The 22,887-nt window shown below is 46.0% G+C and overlaps 1 protein-coding gene across 5 annotated transcripts in view; it reads left to right on the top strand.

Annotated features, from left to right (window-relative positions):
- Ankrd29 (ankyrin repeat domain 29) overlaps positions 1–22,887 on the top strand; it is a 59,782-nt gene that overhangs the window by 23,459 nt on the left and 13,436 nt on the right. For 3 of the 5 annotated variants that reach the window (XM_052741541.1, XM_052741540.1, XM_052741543.1), the window contains 4 exons: positions 2,974–3,072; positions 8,242–8,340; positions 10,911–11,009; positions 14,915–15,013. In XM_052741541.1, the coding sequence (XP_052597501.1) occupies positions 2,974–3,072; positions 8,242–8,340; positions 10,911–11,009; positions 14,915–15,013 (396 nt within the window). The remainder of the gene's footprint in view (positions 1–2,973; positions 3,073–8,241; positions 8,341–10,910; positions 11,010–14,914; positions 15,014–22,887) is intronic. The other 2 variants (XM_052741545.1, XM_052741544.1) reach the window with 1 other exon arrangement.

The raw sequence follows: 22,887 nt of genomic DNA, 5'->3' as shown, positions 1-22,887 counted from the left end.
TGGCCTCATCTCCTGCTTCAGTGGAACTGTGGGCTTGTACTCCCACGCCTGGGGAGAGCCGCAATTAATCCCGTCTTTGCCTTTCTTTCCTTCCTTCTTTCTTTCTTTCTTTCTTTCTTTCTTTCTTTCTTTCTTTCTTTCTTTCTTTCTTTCTTTCTTTGCTTATCTATTTAACCACATTGATGTGAATTACAAGATTCTTGCAACTTTTTTTTAAGATTTATTAATGTATGTATTTCAATGTCTTTTTGTTTTGGGCCTCACTACCTTTATATACATTTATATATGCTTTGTTCAAAACTAGTTTGTTTTGAAATATACTTTAAACTTCAGTCAATAAAATGAAGTACTCTTAATATTTCAGGAATCAAAAATTTGTCAAGCTAATGGGTTTTTAAGAAAATGGAGATTGTATGTTGTACTTTTTATGGTCTTTCCCTATTGAAGCAATCTTTGTTTCAACTGATCATAGTATAGAATTGAAACGATCAATATATAAAGGTATATTTTTATTATTTATTTTATTCATCTTTTCTTTCAAATGAATCAGCCTAAGGTTTTTTTTTTCACCTGTGGAAGATTAATTTTATTTTTAAGGCTATTTCTTGTTTTAAAAATTTCTTAAAATTTTATGTATAGATGTTTGTGTGCATTTATGTCACATGAATGCAAGTGCCCGTGGATGCACAAGAAAGACGTGTGTCAGATCTCCTGAAATGGGAGCTACAGACGGTTGTGAGCTGTCCAGTGTGAGTGCTGGGAACACGGCCCTCCTGTAATAGTGAGCTGTCCAGTGTGAGTGCTGGGAACACGGCCCTTCTGTAATAGTGAGCTGTCCAGTGTGAGTGTTGGGAACACGGCCCTTCTGTAATAGTGAGCTGTCCACTGGGAACACGGCCCTTCTGTGATAGCTGTCCAGTGTGAGTGCTGGGAACACGGCCCTCCTGTAATAGTGAGCTGTCCAGTGTGAGTACTGGGAACACGGCCCTTCTGTAATAGTGAGCTGTCCACTGGGAACACGGCCCTTCTGTGATAGCTGTCCAGTGTGAGTGCTGGGAACACGGCCCTTCTGTGATAGCTATCCAGTGTGAGTGCTGGGAACACGACCCTTCTGTAATAGTGAGCTGTCCAGTGTGAGTGCTGGGAACACGGCCCTTCTGTGACAACAGTGTGCTTTCTTAACCCCTAGCCACCTCTCCAGCCTCTTTTTCTCTTTTAAATATCCAAATTAATACTCGGATACTTTCTTCTGCTCATGATTGGTTCTTACTTTGAAAAGAGTGTGACCTGTGAGATAAATATTTTTCTTACATCTCATATAAAAGGATGTATTTATAGCTTGTTTAAACAAGTTGTCTTTAAGCCAAGAGTCCACTTGAGGTGCTGTAGTAAAACGCTTCGAACTGGATAGTTAATAAACAGCAGAAATTTATTGCCCACCATCATGTAGGCTGGGAAACGAAGACCCAGGTGTCTGCAGATTTGGTGTCCACTAAGAGCCCTCTCTGTAGAACAGAGCAGGAGTCCCCGCCTCAAGTTATTTCCAAGAGCACTAATCCCACTTGGAAGGCAAGTCCGTCGTGTCTTAATCCCTTCCTACAGGCCTGTCTCTTAACACCACTGCAATGGGAATTAGATTTCAGCAGGAATTTTGAAGGGACACATTCAGACCACAGCACCAAGGATTCTCCTATTTCTTGTCTAAATAAAAATTGTTCACGTTCAGGAAGAAGTTAGTGATATAAGATCGATACTCTAGTCATGAGGACTCCAGAGGAAAGGAGTTCAGCTGAGTAAATAAACAGAGAAACCAGAACTCAAAGACATCATACGTGAAAGGGACCTAACAGATAGTTACAAACACTAAAGAATATCCGTTCTACTCGGCAGCTCGTGGAAGTTTCTCTAAAACAGACCACATTCAACAAAACAACTCTTAAAAATGAAATAACCCCATATCTACCCTCTGACCACACAATGCAATAAAAGCTCAAGTCAACAGCAGAAGACTCTGCTGTAGCTACAGGAACTCGTGGGAATTGAACAACACATTACTGAAGAAGTCAAGAAAGACTTTAAATTAAGATGAACATCGGTTGACTCTCTTAAGAAGCGTCCGTCCATAGTTGATAGCGTTTCATCCTTTTCCTGAGATTCTCTCTCCTTCCCTTAATTCCATGCTAAATCTGAGTTAAAACTTTTTCTAAATAAACTCCCACTCTTCTTAGAGAAATAAATAAATATTTTTTAGACACATACCCGTTATGTAGTCCATGGTGGCTTTGAACTCACGATCCTTCTGCTCAGCCTCCCCACCTGGCTTAAAATGAAAGAAAACAATTTAGAAGACTTTTAAGTTCAAATGGTCCTCGGAACATGACACAGTCACTGCATTCATGAACTCACTGCAGCTGTGGTCACTGCACACACCTGCACACACCCGCACACACCTGCACAAGATCAAACCAACAGTCAACAATGTAGCAGGCAGCACTGATTAAATTCAGCGTTACGGAGAGGAGACAGGAGAGGACTTGAAAGTATGAAGGGAGAGAGAGAAAGGTGGAGGGGAAATGATCAACTTATACTGTAAACGCATATATAAACAAGAACAAAAACCTTCCAAATCCAGAAAACCAGTTAGTAACGTTCAACTCACTTTGGAATTAGTAGCAGTGTTATGGATCAAGAATCATTTAGTGTGTATCATAAAATGAGAACATTGTATCATTGCTGGCTTAAAATACAATCTCCATGCTTCACTCGGACTGTTTCTGCAGGAGATGGCTATAAGTGAATTTGTAACCTTCAAATTGGTGATTTACCCCTTTGCTTGCTCCCGTCCAGTTGGCACCCTAGTTACCCACGAGCTGTTCATCTCGTGCGCCTCAGCCGGGTGAAGCTAACATCCCTAGAGTGTCCTCAGGGCTCTCTGCTGTGAGAGTGTAACTGTTCATCTTTCTCCTCCTGCAGCATGGCACCACACTCCTCATGGTGGCCTCCTACGCTGGCCACATAGACTGTGTGAGGGAGCTGGTTCTACAGGGAGCGGACATCAACCTCCAGAGAGAGGTAAGTCGGGTTGTGCATGCGAACAAAAGTGACCAGGTGAAAAGACCTCTGGTCTTTATGGCAGTCAAGTGCTTAAGAGGACAGAGTTACCACCGCTTTGCTCCCACACCAAAGCCCACTGCAGAGCTTCCTGTGCCTAAAATAAGCGCTGAGAATGAACCATCATCAACTGTATTCATTTGTGCTACTGTAACGGGGTAACTGGTGCTGGGTATTTTATTTTAAAAATAGAGGTTTGTTTACTTCACAGTTTTAGGGACTGATTCGGAACTACATCTGTCTGGCATCCGGTGAGGGATTCCTTGGCTGCCTCACAACATGATGAGGTTGAAGAAAGGAAAAAGAAATGACCATATACAGAAGAGACCACCAAGCACAGAGTGTCTGATTTTTTAACAACCCATGCTTGTGAGAACTAACCCACTCCAGGAGATCAGCACTCATCTTTACTACAGCTCCACCCACCGATGTCCTCACTGTTGCCTCCATCTTCAAGGTCCAACTACCTCGGGATCATCACTCAGACACTCAGCTCCTAGCACTGAGTCTTTAGAAGACACATTCAAACCATATCTGCTCCATCCCAGGCACCACCCTGCCTTATCACATTCTTTAACAGTCACATTTTTGTCTCAGACACGAATCAGTACTTCTTCCTCTCTTGGGATGAGATACCATGGAATTTATAGGAATTTCCCAGATGTTACTGTATTTTTTGTCTGCAGCCTATTCATCATGAAACTTGGTCCTCACAAAACCACATTTACAAATCTCTTTTCTGCCTGGCAGTGTATTAAGTAAGCTCTCCAAAAGAGTCACGTGGGGAGACCGTGAAGTAACATGTGATCACACTTCATCAATGTTGGGGTGCTTGGCTTTATCAGAGGCTCCAACCTTTATCAGAGGTTCAATCTAGAGCAGCGGCAAGATGATTGTGGCATTTTTTATTTATTTATTTATTTTTTTTTTTTAGTTTTTTCGAGACAGGGTTTCTCTGTGTAGCTTTGCGCCTTTCCTGGAACTCACTTGGTAGTCCAGGCTGGCCTCGAACTCACAGAGATCCGCCTGGCTCTGCCTCCCGAGTGCTGGGATTAAAGGCGTGCGCCACCACCGCCCGGCGACTGTGGCATTTTAACACACTTTGGAGGTCAGGTCTGAGGAGACCCCACCTATATCTCCAAGCTGATGTAGGACCTGGTTAGACAAAGCTTTATGGAGATGTGTGCTCTTGGTCACTCTAGGTGTAAATTTGACCCCTCAGTTCACACAGACCCATCCTGGGACAGCTCCTAGCCACAGTGGACCCTTGATTTTCTTCATTTGGCCTGATTCTATGATCTGCCTTACCTCTGACAGTCCATCTACCGCTAAATGTTAGAGGCCTTGTCTGTAGGCCATGAAAAAACAACCTTTGTGAGGCTGTCTACCGAGCAGCAGTGAGGACACTGCCATCAATTCTATCCATCTTCTCTCACACGGGTTCTTCTGGGGCAGTCTCCACAGTGCTAGCTCCTTGCTTCAGGCCGTTTTCACATCAGCTGCTGAAACAAAATTTCTCTCTGGGATAAAGATGTTTAAGCCCATTTAGAAATATATTTTTAAATTATCCTCATCTTTTTCTCTCTCTACTTTATAGTCCTTGTTTGTTATAACTTTAAAACACAAAGCAGATTTTTCTCTAATAAAAACAATGCAGTCCAGAAATATACTTATTCAAAAAGTTGATCCCGAAGGACAGTTACACTGTGTACAAAAACCTCTCGAGAACCACTAAGAAGAGCAGAGAAAAGAGAAACAGGGACTTCTAGCTGGTGTGTGGCTTTGTGGTTTTGTTGATTCATTCTTCTGGTCACAATGGTCAACTAAACTAGCAGATGGAAACCTCTGTGCCCTGAGGACTTCACTGACGCACACTCGGTCCAGAGGTAAATCGTGTCCCAGATGATGATGCTATAGAAGTTTCCAGTAGTCCCTCTAATTTCCTGAGCCCATGGCAGCCTCAGGCAATACGAATACTAAGCCAGGGGAAGGCCCCAAAGTACGGACTCCGTGAGGGATCTTTGGAGTGTATTTTTGCAGCAGGCCTAAACCATGCCCCACTGTTAGTCCGTTTGCAGCATCAGAGTGTGTCCTTAGAACTTCCCTAACCTGCTTTCCTAGGTCCGTAGAGCTTTCTAGACCAGCTGGAGACCAGCGGTCCTGAAGGGCAGTCGCTGGAGAGACCCAGCAGTGGTGACTGGAAGCAACAGGAATTGGCCTGGAGTCCTGGGCTTCAGGAGGAAAGAATGTACACTGAAAACTTAATTCAGCTTTCAGAATGAACTCTAAATCCTGTTAGCTAGGGATTACTGTATCCGAATACATGCCTGATTTTATATATAAAAATTACCTCAAGCTGCTATGATCATCATTTTAGTTTATTTATCAAAAAATTACTGAAAAATAAATATCTTCTCTTAAAGAAAACACCAGAAAGAATCCCGGATACTCTCTAAACTTTATTTCAGAAGCAAGTGTTTTCATCAAAACCTCTTTACAGACATTCTGGAACTTAGTGTCCTTTGCAGTCAGAGAGCAGAGGGCGGGTGCTGCAGCTTCACGTCTGCTGCGGGAACCGTCTGCGGGAACCGTGGGGAACCGTGAGGAACCCCTCACGGCACTCACGGCAAGCAGCCGGGCTCTGGGAATGGTCAGGTTGCCCTTCCCCTCGGGGCACAGCTGGAGGCAGAGGATTAAATTCACAAAGGTGTTCCATGTTCTGCCTCGGTGTCCTGCCCCCTTAAGAATGAAGTTTAGAGTGATGAGTACAGTCCACGGGACTTGATGCCTCCCCCGGCCCCTCAGGCCTGAGTCAGAATCAATACCCACAGGTTCCAGGTGAGCTGTGGAAAGAGGGGTTTTTCATGGAGGCTGGAGAAGTGAAGTACGTTGGTTTCACCAAAAGCGCAGACTATGAATGTGATGGACGTTTTTTCTTTGCAATTCCTTGTACATGTACAGTGTGTTGTGATCATGTTCACTCCCATTACCCCCCATCCCCTCCATCCCTGCTGCTGACCCCCCTCTTCCCAGATAGTCCCCCATGATGAGCATTTTCATAGAAACGATACACATTGGCCACTGCTGTGCTCTAATGATTTTGTTCATGGGACACTATGATTTGAGCACCAGTCTTTGAGTAGGCTTATAAAAGTGACTTCAAAGGAAACATGCTAAAAATACCATGTTTGGGTTGACTGAAAATGTGAATTTAGACTGTTAGTGGTTAATATGTCCAGTTTTGAAAAATATTTTAAGTCCGCCTCTGCTCTGACCTCCAGTTAGAGAATTTACAAGCAAATTATTTAGATTCTTCCCCCCACCCCTTCTTCTTTCTTTTTTCTTCGCATTGATTGTTTTCTGCTTTGGAGTACTAAACTCTGGCACCACAATTCTGCCACCAGAGTTCTTCCACGTTTTAATCTATTCTCCTTTCCCCAGACACTACACCGAGTATATTTGTTGCCTCTTACAGCAGATCACCATGAACTGGGTGGCTTAAAACAACAGGAATTAATTATCTTGTAGATCTGGAGGCCAGAAATCTAAATCCAGAGTGTGGACTGGGCCTCATTCCCCCTCTAGGCATCCAACCCATGGCCTCCAGACCACATGCACTCCAGGATAATCATGAGTGGGGCCCAACACAAAACTTACTGAAAACACTAGGAGGCTTTTGGTGAATTATTTATGACTCATTTACACAGTTCCCAAGCAGGAACTTGGAAGATGACAGCGTTGAGTTACGATATCAAGATTGGACATGCCTGCTAGAGGCCGCCAGGGGCCTCCGTTCTCTGCTGCCTCCAGAGCTGCTGTGACACCATCCGGTGCCTGTGGCTACCGCATCCCAGTCGCCGTGCCTGTGTCTCTTTGCCGCTCCTGTCAAACATCCCTCTTCATCCATCTTCTTTTAATCACGTTTTTACGGTAGTACGTCTCCATAAAGCTCACCATCTTACCCATTTTCACCTCAGCCGTTTCAGAATATGCGGTTATGGCACCATGGATACGTTCATAGTGCCGTGTAACCACAGCTTCTCTGTGGCTCTTTCCCAGCGCTGTGCCCACCGGACGATAGCTGTCCCTCCCCCTTCTCCCCCTCCTCCCCCCTCCTTCCGCTGCCACACCACCTCCCTGATCTGTCCCTGATCTGTTGTGTTCTTCAGACACCACAGCAGAATCTAAGGAGTTTGTGCTTGTGGAACAGACCTACTCCATGTGACAAATCTTTATGTTCCAACCCTGTTGTGCTGTCTGCCTTGATTTCCCTCCTTTTAAAGCTAAGTAATATTCTGCCATTGTAGGCCACGCCGCGTGACTCCCCCATTTGCGCATCCACAGATGCACCGCTCCACTGCTTCCACGCCGTAGTTCCTGCAAAGAAGATTTCTTCCTCACTCTTTTTTGTTTTGTTTTCTTTCATTAGGGATTGGTTTAAGTTTTTTGAGATAGGGTACACTATTGTAGCCCAGGCTGGCCTCAAACTTCCAGTCCTGCTGCCTCAGCCTCCTTACTGCTGCGATTATAGGCCTGTGATACTGTGGAACAGTTCACAGAGCTGAGCGAGTTCAGTTCTTTTTGCACTTACAAGGACACTCATCATTGTCCGGGCAATCGGAATGAGCACCTCCTCTCCAGCTCCTCAGTCGCATCCTTCACTATATAAAGTAATAGCATATCCTGGAATCAGGACGGAGTCTGGCCTTCGGGGGAGGACCACCCACTCTAGTACAAGAACGAAGTCTCCCTTTCATGATATTTCTCTCATCAAGAACTGGCAACAGGGGATAGAGATGTTGCTCAGTGATAAGGGCACTGGCTGCTCTTCCAGAGGACCCAGGCTCAGTTGCCAGCACCCACGTGACAGCTCACAACTGTCTGTAACTCCAGTCTCAGAGGGTCCAGTGCACTATTCTGGCCTCCACGGGCACTGAACACACATGCTGCACTGACATGTGTGCAGACAAAACATCCCACATCAAAAAAGTAAAACTATAGAAGAGAAAATCACAATAAATCAAACATGGCCCTCTTGGAGCTAGGAAATCTGTGCAAAGATTCTGCTCTGCTTTATTTGCAAACTAATTTGGTTAACGTCTCTTTAAAGCCATCCCCTCTCTCTCCCAGTCAGGTACAACTGCCCTGTTCTTTGCTGCCCAGCAAGGCCACAATGACGTCGTGAGATTTCTCTTCGGATTTGGAGCCTCCACTGAATATAGGACCAAAGTAAGAGAATTCAGGTCTTGATTTTTCACATCCTGCTGAAGACCTTCCACATCCCTGCATCCATTTTCTCCTTATCTGCGGCACAAGTATATGCTGCTCTTGCTGGAAGATTCTGTAGCCAAAGGAAGTGGGTTTCAGGAGGTTACAAGTGGTTCAGGGTTAGCCAGTCTTTGGGATTCCTTCTAAGTTTCACACTTGGAAAATTTCATGGAGAATTACTTTTACTCTTTCTTACATCATTCATTTTCTGTTCAGGGAAACTAAGCTCTCTCTCTAACAGTCCCTAGTTCTGTGTTTTATTCTATTTCTATATTAGTTCCAATACAGTAGGAGGAGCTATTGGAAGTATGACTTGGTCCTGTGGGGCCAGGCGCTGTGGCACGCATCTTTAACTTCAGCCCTGATGGTGATGGGCAAGAGAGACACGAGGATCCTGAAGGCAACCAGTGTAGACAAAATGACAGGCTCCAGGTTCAGTAACAGACACCGTCTCAAAATCACAAAATGGAACAGCAATTGAGGAAGCGACCCTGATGTCAACCTCTGGCCTACACACGCACCACATGGGTGCACCTGTGTACGTGCATGCACACAAGCACGCGTGCGCTCACTCACACACGTTACAACTAAAGTAGCAAGTTCACTGAACCCAAATCTCAACCCTAGAACTAAGTCAGAATGATCATACACGACCACTTGTCTACTCCAGTCATCTTCTTGCTTAGCAAGCTAATGTCGGCTTAGAGTCTTTGTACAGAAGCCAATTTGTGCTCCCATAGATCCATAGACCGCAGAGCCCAGGATGAGCAATTCCATGATTCCATGAGGTCAACTGCAGGTGTTTTAAGAGCTTTCCATGGGCAGAAGTAAGTGTCAGGAGGTTGTGAGTTTCAATATGAGCCTGTCATCAAAACTGACTTGGTTTTAATAATCACCCTCTTTGTTACTAACTGCATGCAATTTGTAGCCTTAAAATTCCTTTAATAAAGGAGGTTGGTGCTCTGTCAGCGCCACTGTATCTTACTATTCTCTTACCTCACCAGGAAGAGAGAAGAGAAAGTTGACAGGAGCGAGATGCGAAAGAGCAATTGTCATTGCTGCTACTAAGCAATGTCTTGATGTCCCCCATCTTGCTGCCAGCCTCAGCCTTCCACCACGGTCCCCTCCGTTCCCCGCCCTTCGAGGCCGGTTCAGCCCTATTCCTTAACAGACAGTCCCTCGCTCCGTGATGCCACCTGCAGCTACTGTCATGCACCAGAATGTCACTTTGACTGTGAACACAAGACCTCTACAGCAGGCATTTTACACCTGCCCCTGACTGTCACAGCCACACCCCACATGACTCGTTAAAAGGCTTATTTTTCTGGGCCACACCCAAGACCTTATGAATCAGAACCTCTGAGGGTAGAATTTGCTTTGAATAACTTTTTTAAAAAATCCTATGCCCAAATTTAGGAACTACACTATCATATTTATGATTAGTATTTTTAGTGAAGTCACATGTATTGAATTCCTCATAATTAGCCTAAGTCTCCACATCACAGTTCACAGAACCGAGCATCCCTCTGAGGTGGGAAAGCAGCTGCCTTACCAGAGGCACCTGGGGAAAGCCATTAGTGGCCCCTCGACCGCAGACTCGGTGAGTCCGTAGTGCGATGTGGTTGGCTAAGTGCTCGTTTGTTCTAATTTCGGCTGCAGAGATGAGAGTGGGGTTGCTGGAGCAGAGGGATGCCCCGCTCCACATTAGAGCACGGGTACTCTACAGCACTCTGCTTCGTCTCAGGGCCATGCTTTAGAAGAGACCCAGACAAACTGGCACATGTTCAAAGACGTGGACCATGAGGTCATCATCGGCTCTTTCAATGGAGGCCTATCTTGTCCCATAAAAAACATCTTAAACTCAGTGGCTTATAACCAAATAGCACCACAAGGAGAAGCCAAAGCTTGGCAAAGGAGCCTCTGGGCAGCAGCTGTGGAAGGCCTTTCTGGTGACTCCGGGAGGACCTGACAACACCTGGAAGTACGCTGCACTCCCCACACTGAGAGGCAGAGCTGTGACTCCTCCCTTGGTACAAGATACTTTGTAATGATAATAACTTGGCGAGATAACGGCATCGTGTCCCTGGCAGGTTATACGAGGGTACACCGTGTGCAGGTCCTTACGGCGAAAGCTTTCGTGATTGCAAAGAAAACGTGAGAGGCTGGAGAAATGGCTCCGTGGTTAAGAGCACCGGATGCTCTTCCAGAGGACCAGAGTTCAGTGTCCAGCACCCATGTTGGGTAGCTCACAGTCTTCTGTAACTCCAGTTCAGGGAATCCAACACTCTTCTGACTTCTGTGGGAACCCCCCACATACACAGGGCATCCACTCACACAGACACACAGACACACGTGCACATACATACAAATAAAAAATAAAGTAAGCCTTTACAAAATAAAGACCAGGTGGAGAGATGACAGAAGGGAATTGAACTTATTATCTTGGGACATTTTCTTCCAGTTCTGTGAAGAGTATGCTTGGTGAAATACAAGTTGTACCAGATATAACGCAGTGTCCTTTCCTTCCACAGGACGGGGGCACTGCCCTGTTGGCTGCCAGTCAGTATGGGCACATGCCAGTGGTGGAGACCTTGCTGAAGCATGGGGCCAACATCCATGACCAACTGTATGTGAGTATCACCCTTGACCACATCTAACATCCAGTCTAAATCCCAACGTCAGAACTGCCAACTTAAAGTAATTTCAGTGCACAGTGGGGTTTTCTGTTTTTTTGAATATTTATTTTTATTATTTTAATTATGTGTACAGAGGTGTGTGTGTGTGTCTGTCTGTCTGTCTGTCTGTCTGTCTATGTGTGTGCGTGCACATGAATGCAAGTGCCCACAGAGGTCCGAGGTGCCAGATCTGCTGGAGCTGGGTTTACAGGCGGTTGTAAGCCACCAGATGTGGGTGCTGGGAATTGTGTAATGATAAGGCGGCCCACGGGAGGCCTTGGCGGGTTGGGCCAAGGTGCTCAGCAGCGGGTTAGACACGCCACGCAGGCGCGGCAGACACAGCAAGTTACTCACACAGCAGCCACGTCGTCCACGTGGCAAGTTTATTTGGGGGTGAGGGTAGAGGGAATGGAGGGAAGGAGAAAGGAGAGAGAGAGGGAGAGGGCGAGAGGTGGGAGAGGGAGGGGAGAGGTTTTCTCCTCTTAAGGGGGCTTTAACGTGTAAGATGACATCAGGACGCTGGGCGGGTCTCCAAGGGGCGGGTCAGAATACTAACATTGAACTCAGGTCCTGAGCAGAGCAGTATGTGCTCTTAACCACTGAGCCATCCCTTCAGCCCTGCACAGTGGGATTTTCATCTGAGACATCAAGGGGAAATCAGCTAACGAGATGAGCTTTCCCTATCATGGAAACCATGTCCCTTTTAAATCTGCGGTACATCTGGCACATTTCACTCATGCAGTTCAGCTGCCCCAAAGTCCTGGGATACATATTTACTCCGGCCATGACAAGCCATATGGTCCAGTGCATGGACTGCAGCCTCCCGTTGTAAAGACACTAGAACAGAAAGGCATCAGGGAGAGAAACCAGGTTGTTCCAAGAGAAATGAGAGGTGAAAGCTTGGAGATGGATGCACAAGGTAGGGCTGTGAGGGGATCTGCTGCCTCTGTGAGTCTGTTTGCAGCTAATTGGCAATTAGTCTGTAGCCCAGGGGCCTTTTTAATTGTCACTGTGATTCCGTAGACTCCATGACAACTGTTATTGTCCTGGTTTTGTAGGAAAAATAAAATACGGAAAGATGAGGTGACTTGACGGAGTCTCAGGGGGAGGGAGAGAGTCGTGCTTCCAATTATCCAGGAACTGTGTTTATTAGGTATTCCTCAAGTACACAGGAGCACTTACGACACAGGCGCTAGGTTTTCATAGCCTGTAATGGGCTGTGTGGGTGTGCAGGTTTCCATCTGAATACTCAGAGCTCCCCTCGTTAACTCTTTGAAGTCCACAGCAGCTCGCCTTGCCCTCTGGCACTTCAGAGTTTGTAAGGCTTGGGGCCGGAGATCCTTGATAACGCTAACAAAGAGCTTCTCAACCTGGCTGCCCATGAGACGCATCTGTGGAGCCTTCCAAACCACCAGTCCTGGCCACCCCTGCAGACCAGCAGAGCCAGCCTCTGTGGACACAGCTGTGGCATGAGGAGGTTCTGACGTGTAACACAGGCAGGGCTGGGGAGAGGCTCAGTGGTTTGCTGCGCAGACTGGAGAACTGAGAAGATGGAGACGGGAGGGTCTGGGGCTTGCTGGCCAGCCCGTCTAGCCAAATTGGTGGTGAGTTGTGGGTTCAGTGAGACCCTTTCTCCAAAAATAAGGTGGAGAGCAACTGAGGACGCCTACTATTGACCTTTAACCTATACACTTGAGTGCACATGCATGCACGCATGTATCCACGCATGCGCACACACATAAACACATACATATACCACACACCAAAAAAAAAAAAAGAAGGAAAAATGAGTGTACATCTAAGACTTTGGATACCTCTCTATGGGTGGACGTCAGAAAAGAATGGCTGAGAGTCTAGGTTTCTGTGCTGTGGGCTGTATAGAAACGGCTTCCAGAGACTTTGGAAAGGCAGTTCTTATTTTCACAACATGACCCAGAGTTAGCAGTCCGAATTGAGGGTGGATGTAAAATTTATACTCATTAGACAATATCCTTCCTGAAGGCTCTTGGAAATATAGACTTCAGCTGAGCACTTATTCATAGTAAATTCCTCTTTGTTATAAGGTGAATTAAGAAATTTCATGTGCTGTAAATTCATTTTTACTTTTAGTAAAGTTAGTCCAAATATTTCTATTAGAAACAATTGACCTGGGTGTGGTGACGCACACCTTTGATCCCAGTACTAGGGGAGGCAGAGGCAGGTGGATCTGTGAGTTCAAGGACAGCCTGGTTCACATAGTGAGTTCCAATCCAGCCAGGGCTGCAGAGTGAGGCCTGTATCAAAAAATAAAATAAAAAATGATGGGGGTAAGGTACGTGTCAAAGGTCTCTGAAAACAAGTGGGAACTAAATGCCGTGATGCACAATGAGAGACCCTGTGCGTAGACAGTCTGTCTCAGAAAAGACCAGAGTCAGCCGCAGCTAAGGGCGTGGGGAACGTTCTGTGCCAATACACCACAGAGCAGCTAAAATTTGCAACCATAATCAAGCATCTGCCTGAAAATCTGTACGGGCTGGTTTGTTTTTAATGATTGCTTCGAGGGTAATCTAGCAGCTCAGCAGACACCCAGTGGAAATCCAGCCCCATCCAGGTGTTGCGCCTGGCTGGGTTTGTGCCGAGAAAGGTGTTTGGGGTTCCAGCTTGCCATTAGCACTTCCAGCACAAGGTGATTAGCTGGTGTTGACGCCACAAGGGAACGTCCAGGTTTTCTACTGTGGAGCAGAGACAACAGCGTTTGCCCCATATGCACATACTCTGACGTGAGGATCTGGACAAACGCAACCCATGAATTTGCTGAAATCAGGAAGACATGATTCTGAGAAAGAAAAGGAGAAGTTCCACACACACACAGAAAAGCTCACGGAGACTGGGGCTGTCACTTTGGGCTTGGTGCAAATTACCTTGTGTTTATAGGTGTTGCTGGCGTCCACTGAGCTGGCAGGGAGCAGCCAGGTGGGGTCTTTCTAAGGCAGGTTTTCTGAAGTCACGTGTCTGTGCTAGTGCTAGGCTGCTGCTCTGCGGCTGAGCCACCATGCCTTCAATACTCAGAGAAACTGCATGTTGAGGGCCGTGGAGAGGCCGAGGGAAAGACACTAACTCCCAGTTCATAAAGTCACAGAAAGTGGATTCTGGGGAGATAGGGAGTTAGTAAGGGGCTTGCTTCCTGATGTGAAGACCTGAATTTCGTTCCCAGAACTCACGTTAAAAAATAAAAAGCTGGGTCTGCTGGAGAGATAGCTCAGCAGTTAAAAGCGTGTGCTGCTCTTGCAAAGGACGCAAGTTTTGTCTCACACAGCAGCTCACAGCTGTCTGTAACTTCAGTTCTAGGGGACCTTTTCAAAGCCCACATCTGGCCTCTTAGGGCACCTGGCACGCACTGCATGCACACATATATATGAGCAGACAAAACATTAATACACATGAATAAAATAAAAATATGTCTTAAAAAGCTGGGTGTGGTGGCTTATGCACGCAATCCCAGCACCTGGGGACAGAGATAGGGAGAGCCCTCAGGGTCATTGGCCAGGCAGCCTGGTGTGAGCCCCAGGTCAGTGAGAGATCTCAACAAAGTGGACAGTGCCTTCCTGAGGAATGATGCTGGAGGTTGTCCTCTGGCCTCCATGGGTGTGTGTGCGTGTGTGTGCGTGCGTGCGTGTGCGTGTGCGTGTGCGTGTGTGTGTGTGTGTGTGTGTGTGTGTGTATGCACATCTGAACCATTTATTTACCTAATAGCTCATAGCTATTGATTGGCAAAAAGAATAGAAACAGAAAAGAGAATGTGCTTTAATTAAGTATATGTACCTTTAATTTTCTTTTAAAATAAATATGAAGCCTGAATCTGAACACTTGCTCTCTCTCAGGATGGAGCCACTGCCCTCTTCCTCGCTGCCCAAGGTGGTTACTTGGATGTTATTCGACTACTGCTGTCTTCAGGAGCAAAAGTCAACCAGCCAAGGCAGGTAATGTCATTGCCAAAGTCCGTGGAGCATGCAGCAGGGAATGCCAGGGGTCTGAAGCAGCGTAAGCCTGGCATGCACAGGCACTGGAGACATCCCTCACCCCTGCCTCTGTGATAAGAAGTTAACCTTTCACTAAGATGGCTCCTGTTCTGTGCTTTGAGCTCAGCAGGATGCCTCTGAACTGAAGCTGACATCACGATTCATAACTTTGAAAACTTGAGTGTTTAGTGTCTGAGGTCAAGTACACACTCTGCCACCTCCTGTTCAAATAAATTATGACTGTGCTGAAGTAAAGTGTGTTGGCTGACCTGAGCCATAGATAAACAGAGGCAAGTCCTTGCCTGGCCTCTCCTGATACGCTGCTGTATCTCCTGCCCAACACCTTCCAACAAACCAAGAGAAGCCCTTGACATTGAAATCATGGGTAGGCCCTGTGCCTTCATCGCTCACAAGCATTGAGACTTCATTTACCAGTACCTGACATCTGTCCTTTGCTAATATCTGGCAAATCAAATAGCTGATACGTAAAGCTCTGGAATGCAAGATAACACTGGAGCCATTTTATGTATGATAAATGTAAGGTGGTACAGCTCTCCATTTTGTAGGAACCAGCTGTGCTCTGTTTAATTCATTGCGTCTGAGGTTAAGGAAACATTGCTGGGAAGGTTTCGTTTGTTTAGAAAAGTCAAACTGATTTCTTAAGCAGTAATACCCCCAAGGCAGGTTTCTACTAGAACTGATGTGTCATGGGAATGCCTGAGTCTCTACATAACATTTAGCTCTGGGGACCCTCTAGACGGCCTGTGTTCCTGGACATAGACTTCTTGGGTCTTCATTAGCCTGGGTGCATAATGAATGAGAAGAGTCTGGGTATAGTAGGTTTGCTCTCAGCAATCTAGACTTCTAGACCAGCTCTGCCAATATCTGTGGTTTGGTTCCTGCGGGTGGGTTTTGTTTTTGAGATTGGGTCTCACTATGTTGCTAGGCTTCCCCCACTTCCCCCCCAACACTCATGATTCAGCCTCTTTAGTGCTGGGATTACAGGAGTGCACCACTGTGCCTGCTCAGCTCGACGGAGATTTTTAAATTAAACGTATTATTTGTGTGTGCGTGTGTGTGTGTGTGTGTGTGTGTGTGTGTGTGTGTGTGTGTGTGTGTGTTACAGAATACACGTGGAAATCAAAGCACAGCTTTGGGAGTCTGCTGTCCCCTCCCACCTTGGACTGTAGGGTTGAATTCAGACCATCAGGCTCTGCCACAAGCCGTTTTGCCCACCAAGTCACCTTGTGGCCCAGCTGTGTGAGTCTGACAAGCAAATCAAGGCCTCGGGGCCTTCACCTGGACCAGGAGGCTAGGAAGGATGTGCCCGACAAGGCCTTCAAGCTCCCAGAGCTTTGATAATGGTTTTTATCAACGTTCAGTCAGTATCCCCAGAGCAGTTACCATAGACCAGGTAAATCTAGAAACGTGAAATTACGTGTTTTAAGCTTTTAAAGATTTGCTTAGCTTTTGATGGCCTTAGAAGTGCTCTTGGGAAGAAAGCAGTTCAGGAAAAGTTGCACATCAGGGATGAAGAGATGACTGTCAGTAAGACAAGCGTGACAAGCGTGACAACCCTGTAAAAATGCCAAACACGATGGCATGTGTTTGTTAATCCCAGCACTGGAAAAGCTGAAACAGACAGGCAGTTCCGAATAGGTGAGCCACAGGCCAGCGAGAGACCCTGTCTCAAAAAACAAGGCCAACCACTCCTAAAGAGCTATACCCGTGGGCAACTTCTGACCTCCACATAAACAGACACATATGTGCATGTAACACGCGTGTGCGCGTGCACACACACACACACACACACACACACACACACCCCTACACATACATGAACACATACACACACAAAGAAAAAGAAAAAAAATGCACATCAGGCCTGCTAAAGCGCTCATTTGGAATTTGGAGTTTAATATTTCGTTAACCAGTCTTATTTTGACTTAAAAGCTTCATTCTGTCGTAACTGATGGGAGGAGGAGGTGGGCTCCAGGTGGCATGGATTTGATTTGGAGGTCATTGTCACCACAGGTATCCTGTGACCTTGGATGCCAGAGGTTATTGGGAGTGCCAAGTTTCTTTCATTATATCTTTGCAAAGTAATTTGTCACTTCAACAAGCCTGTGTGTAAAATGTATTTCATTATTCTTATTCCTACAGCCATGTTTGCTTAAAGAATGATACCCAAGTTGGTATGAGTTGATATTTCAAAGACTGCATGGGTGCGCGTGCACTTGAACCTGAGCTGAGTCACTTGTTATCACTGAGGCCAGGAGGTTAAAAAGTAACTCCGCATGGCAGCAGTAACCACAACACATCACAGCTGTTTGCATTCCTCAAGCGTGAGGTTCACCTGGTCAGCGGATACCCTAGCCCGTGAGGACGAGGGCCTGCCCTGCGGTTACAGAGCAAGGGACATACCCTTCCAAAGACTGTTTCTAACAAAGTGCTTTGTGACTGTAGAAGTCCAGGTCTGAAAAGATGGTTATTCAGGAAAAGTGTGTTGTAAAAATAAGAATTGCTTGGGGTGGGGGAGCGGTGGAATGTTTCCTCTGCACGCACTCACTCCATAGCGCTCCCACACAGTAACCGGGTCCATTGCCTGCCAGGCGCCTGCAATCCTCCAGTTGGAGACTTAGCTATCTAGGTCAATGATTCCGTGTCCTGCCTTCTCTGACAGGAGAACCTCTGCTGACTCCATTCTGTCTAAGAAAACAAACATCATAAGCATGATGAACGTCGTACAAGCATGGCTGCTTGGGTACAAGGTATTTAGAGGTTTAAGAAAAGTGTGGTTTAGCGTTCTCATTAAAATGGCTTGCACAGGATAGAACATTCCAGGCAGGGTGTCCGGAGCTGGTGTTTTCTTCTGAAATTCCCGCTGGCTCATTAAATATTCATCAGAAAATTCTTGAATGTATAAAGTAAGGACAAGGATGTGTGCCTGATTTCCCAATCCTTAATATTTTTTAGAAAAACTTGATGTGCATGTGTATGTGTGCACACACGTGTGCATGTGTGCAAGTGCAGCACATGTGTGTAGAAGCCAGAGGTCAGTCTCAGGTGTCCCTCCTTAGGAGTCATCTTCTGTTTTGAGACAGTCTCTCCCTGGAACCTGGCACTTTCAATTAGATTATCTGTTCAGCGAGTCCCAGGGATTCCCTTCCCTTCTCTCCCCAGCCCTAGGTTCAGAAGCACATGCCACCACACCCAGCTTATGTGGTGCTGAAGGTCAAACTCAGATTATCACGCTTGTTACACACGTACACATGTGCATGCCCGCATGCTCGCGCACGCGCGCGCGCGCGCACACACACACACACACACACACACCATCTGGCAGAGTCCTGCCATTAGCATCTGTGACAAGATGCTAATGAAGTCACTCTAGTCACCCGGCTGACATTTGACATGAGCTTCGGGAGATCCCTGAGAACTAAGCAGAGACCTCTTCGGTGGTTTGTGTTGAGGAAGCATGATCACAGAGCATGATGCTGGGTGGTGCGCAGCTCGAGATCCTTCCATATTGTCCCACCTCATATGGTGGGAGTCCCGGGGATCACTGAATCCCACTGTTACTCGGGAAACTCACTTTGGTTTCTTCCATGTGTCCTTTGAAAGGGGAACCTGCCAGGAGGCAAAGCTTTTTAATCACAGTGAAGATGTCTACTTAACCCACTGTTCTCTCAACCACATGCCCTGACACACACTTTTCCTAGCTCAACCCACCCACATTACTAGAGCAACATTTTCTAGAGCGCCACACCTGGTCTTGTTTACCCAGCATCAGGCTGGCCCGTCACCACTCCTCGGTAACTATCCTCCTCCTCTGCTTGTCAGTGTTCTGTGGGGTCTGATGGAAAGACCATCTAATGAGTGCAGTCCCTAACACAGCGGTTCTCAACCTGTGGATCGTGATCCCTTTGGGGTCCAATGACCCTTTCACAGGGGTCACCTAAGACCATGGGAAAACACAGATATTTCCATTAGGATTCATAACAGTAGCAAAATTACAGTTATGAAGTAGCAATAAAAATAATTCAATGGTTGGGGGATCACCACAACATGAGGACAGTATTGAAAGGTCGCAGCATTAGGAAGGTTGAGAACCACTGTTCTAACAAAAGCCTCTGACTGGACAGAGAATTGCAGGGACCCAGAAGGTGACTATTCTCTTGGGTTACAAGTTTGAAGGCACATGGGAAATGGGAGAAACAAGAGCTTCCAGATTGCTATCGGATTCCAAGCATGTGGATACTGAACCAGACCACCACAGGAACGCTTGGGCCACTGGCTGTCTTCAGCCCTCTGCACATGGTATAGGTATTTGGAAAAGGCCTATTGGCCACCAAAAGATACTGTGACTTGGGCAAACACCAGGGCGGTATGATGGCACAGAATGATCCATGATTGGAAACTAGAGGAATCTGGATGTAGAGCCCATGCTCGCGGGCAACACAGACGCTCTAGAAAACTGGTAAACAGCTGTGGAGCCAGCACGGGTCTCCAGGTGGAGAGGAGCTGACAGTCGTACGGATATGCATGTCTAGGAAATGAAACACAGTCCAGTTTTCCATGACCTTGAGCCAGTGGTTTTCCTTTCCCTGGGCCTTGATCGTTTCATCTATAAACCCAAGACAGTAATGGTAACGTCGCTCTAGAATTGCTATGAAAATGATATAAAATATTCCCAGTAAAATTCTTATTGCAGTGGCTCTGGGTTGGACTAACTCTGGTAGCAAAGTTGTCTTGTTACTGGCCCTCATCACTACTGGGAAAGTTCCTTGTATCTTGAGAAACCCCAACTATCAATAAAATTGATCCCAGAGACTATCAGGCCTGAAACCTACAGATGAAAGCAGTCCGTGCCTGGGGACTAGAAGGCTATAGAAACAGAGAACATATAGCATTTCGTATATGTGTTCCTGTGGAATTGAATGGGTTGGTTTCTTTTTCCAAGTAGATTTTAGAAACCTAGATAAGATTATAGAAGATAAGTTTCTAACGTGAGTGGTATTATAGACCCTCTATCTGTAAAATAGATATAGCCTGAAAATAGCAACAGATGTGATAGGAAATGCCAAAGTCACCCTATTAACCATCCATTTGGTACTTGAGTTCTTTCTGGAATTATCACACACCTTCAGATGTTGCTATTTATTGGATTGTTAGTCTTATTCAGCCTTCATGTTTCCTGTTCTTTCCTTGGCCTCCAGTCCCCATGTGCCCGTCATCTATTAATCCTCTTTCACTGACCTACAAAGTAAATCTAAATCTCCTTTCACTTGGTGTGAACCCAATACTAAATTAAATGCCAGCTACTACCTGTGAGTCTTTCTTTTTCTTTTAAAAGCGATTTGGGTACTGGAGAAATGGTTTAGTCAGTAAAGTGCAGCCACGTGAGCATGAAGTCCTGAGAGTAGAACCCTAAACACATACACAAACCAAGGTGGAGCTGTGCTCTTCTATGACTCCATGCCAAGAGGGCAGGGAGGCAGATTCCTGGGACCCACTGACCAGCCAGCCTGTGCAAACCAATGAGTTCAGTGAGAGGTGCTGTCTCAAAAGCGAAGGTGGAGAGTGATCAAAGAAGACACCTGACGCCAACCCCTGGCCTCCGTGTGCACATACACACACCTGCATGTGCACCCTCATGCTATGAGCATATACCCATACACACACACACACACACACACACACACACACACACACACACACACACACACACACGAAAGAGAGGGAGAGAGAGAGAGACAGAGAGAGAGAGCTGTGGAGTGTATAACTTTTATGTCACAGTAATTTGTTCTGCTTAATATATTTTTTAACTATTTTTTGTTCAGAAGTATCTAAAAGTATTTAAAAGTTTTTAAATCTTTTTTGCCCATTCCAATTCACTCCAAAACCTCAGAAAAGAGAAAGGAATTGATTTGTATTCCACCATTTTTATGATGAAAAAGAAGGCGTGGTATGGTGGTGCATGCCTTTAATCCCAGCACTCAAGAGGCAGAAGCAAGTAAATCTCTGTGAGTTCAAGAGCAGCCTGGTTTAGAGTTCCAGGACAGCCAGGACTACATAATTAGAGACCTTGTCTTTAAAAAAAAAAAAAAAGAAAAGAAAAGAAAAAAGTAAAAATAAAAAAAGAGGAAGGCACAGACTATTTCGCAGAAATGATTGTGTAAAGAGTAATCTTCTACTCAACTAGATAATAAGCAGTTGGACTTGACAGTTATGCTCTGACTCACAAGCCCTGGGTTCCAACATCAAATCTGGAGAAGTGAGCATCAGCAGATACGCTGGCGACCCCATGTGTCCTGTACCGTCAGTAGGACCTCGCTGCTCCCTATCCAGTTGTTGGAGAGGGTCACCTGGAGACTTGGTAGAAGAAACCAAGTGGAAGAGCTTAAGGAACCAGAAGGACAAGTCAAGGCTTTTTGCCGTTCATGGTAAACAGCACTCGGATCCAGTAAGCATTTTCTAAGCACCGGTCCATCCTCATGCTCTCTGCCTTTACATGTCCTGTTCATCAGTAGGTCTCTACAAGGTTGACATGTTTGCAGAAGGTACTGCAGGAATTGCTGGATGGTTTTTTTTCCAGTTAATGTGATAGATCTGAGCATTGCTATGACTGTTATAAGTAGTGATGATTGTTTTCAGTGGGGATGTCTCAGCACTTTTCCACAGGCAATTTTGCTAAAACAGCCAAACCTTTGACAGGCCTATTCACGAGACAGCCCATCTCCCTTCCCTGGCTGCCCTCTGGTGGAGACATCCACAAAGAACAAAATAGACCCAGAGCAGGCAAGGAACAAGCACACTTGCTACCTCAAACCTGACAGACCCGTGGAACCCAGAGCTCTTGTTGTCTCTCAGGATCCCACCTGCACCCATGTGCCAAAGCAATGGAATTATTCACTCCGCCTGCCACGCCATGCCTGTCCAAGTCACTGTAAATGTACGCTTGCCCTGTTACCTGACAGAACCCTGGCCTTCCTTCAAGACCCAACTCAACTATGACCCCGTCTATGGAGCTTGACCCCAACCCCCACAGCAGTGAGAGGGACCCTCTCCTAGTTCACTGGGCACATTTTCCTCACTTACTATCATTTGCAATTGCACAGAAATTTTAATGTTATCTCCTTCTCTAGACCTCCCTTTGAAAGAGAGATGCATTTCAGTATTCTACCTGAAACATAGAAGGGGTTTCATAGTTAATTGTTGATTGGGTGAATACTAAATTAAATCCTCGATTGGGAGAATCAAATGAAAATTGTGGAAGTTCTTTTATTTTAAACAATAAGCTATTCTTTAGTTTGTACTTTTAGTTTGTGCTTTTAGTACAAATTATAATTTGTTAGTGATAATATTCACATCCAAGAATAGTTCCAAGAGACAGAAAAGTGTGAAGGAGGTGTGAAGCAGGCTCTTTCAGCCTTCCTCTATCCTTCAGCTCCTCCTTCCTCACCCCTCCCAAGACTCGGACCCGATGCTCTCTCAGCACCTGCAGATTCCACTCCCCTCCCCCCACCCCCACCTTTCGATGTGTCATCTTTAACCACCCGACTCAAGTCCATCCTCTAACCCTTTGTCAGGATGGCCATCTCCGGTGACTGTGTGCCGGCATTAGCTGGTATGCTTGGATTGAAACTGCACACTGCAGCAGAAGCTGTAACTTCATGAGCTATCAGTGTATCATCTTGCTCTGTAGCCCCCATTGCTATGGATAGGTAGCTAATCCAGATCTTGGGATAGATTACCATGATGACATCAGCAGTTACATTTCCCCAATTCTGGATCCAGTTCCCTCCTCCTGCTCTTCTTTCTGAAGTGAATTG

This window comes from Peromyscus californicus, unplaced genomic scaffold (genome assembly GCF_007827085.1).
Source record: "Peromyscus californicus insignis strain IS unplaced genomic scaffold, ASM782708v3 Scaffold_17__1_contigs__length_78620276, whole genome shotgun sequence".
Classification (NCBI taxonomy): domain Eukaryota; kingdom Metazoa; phylum Chordata; class Mammalia; order Rodentia; family Cricetidae; genus Peromyscus; species Peromyscus californicus.
Note: the sequence above shows the minus strand (reverse complement) of the source record. Positions and strands in the feature narration are given on the sequence as shown.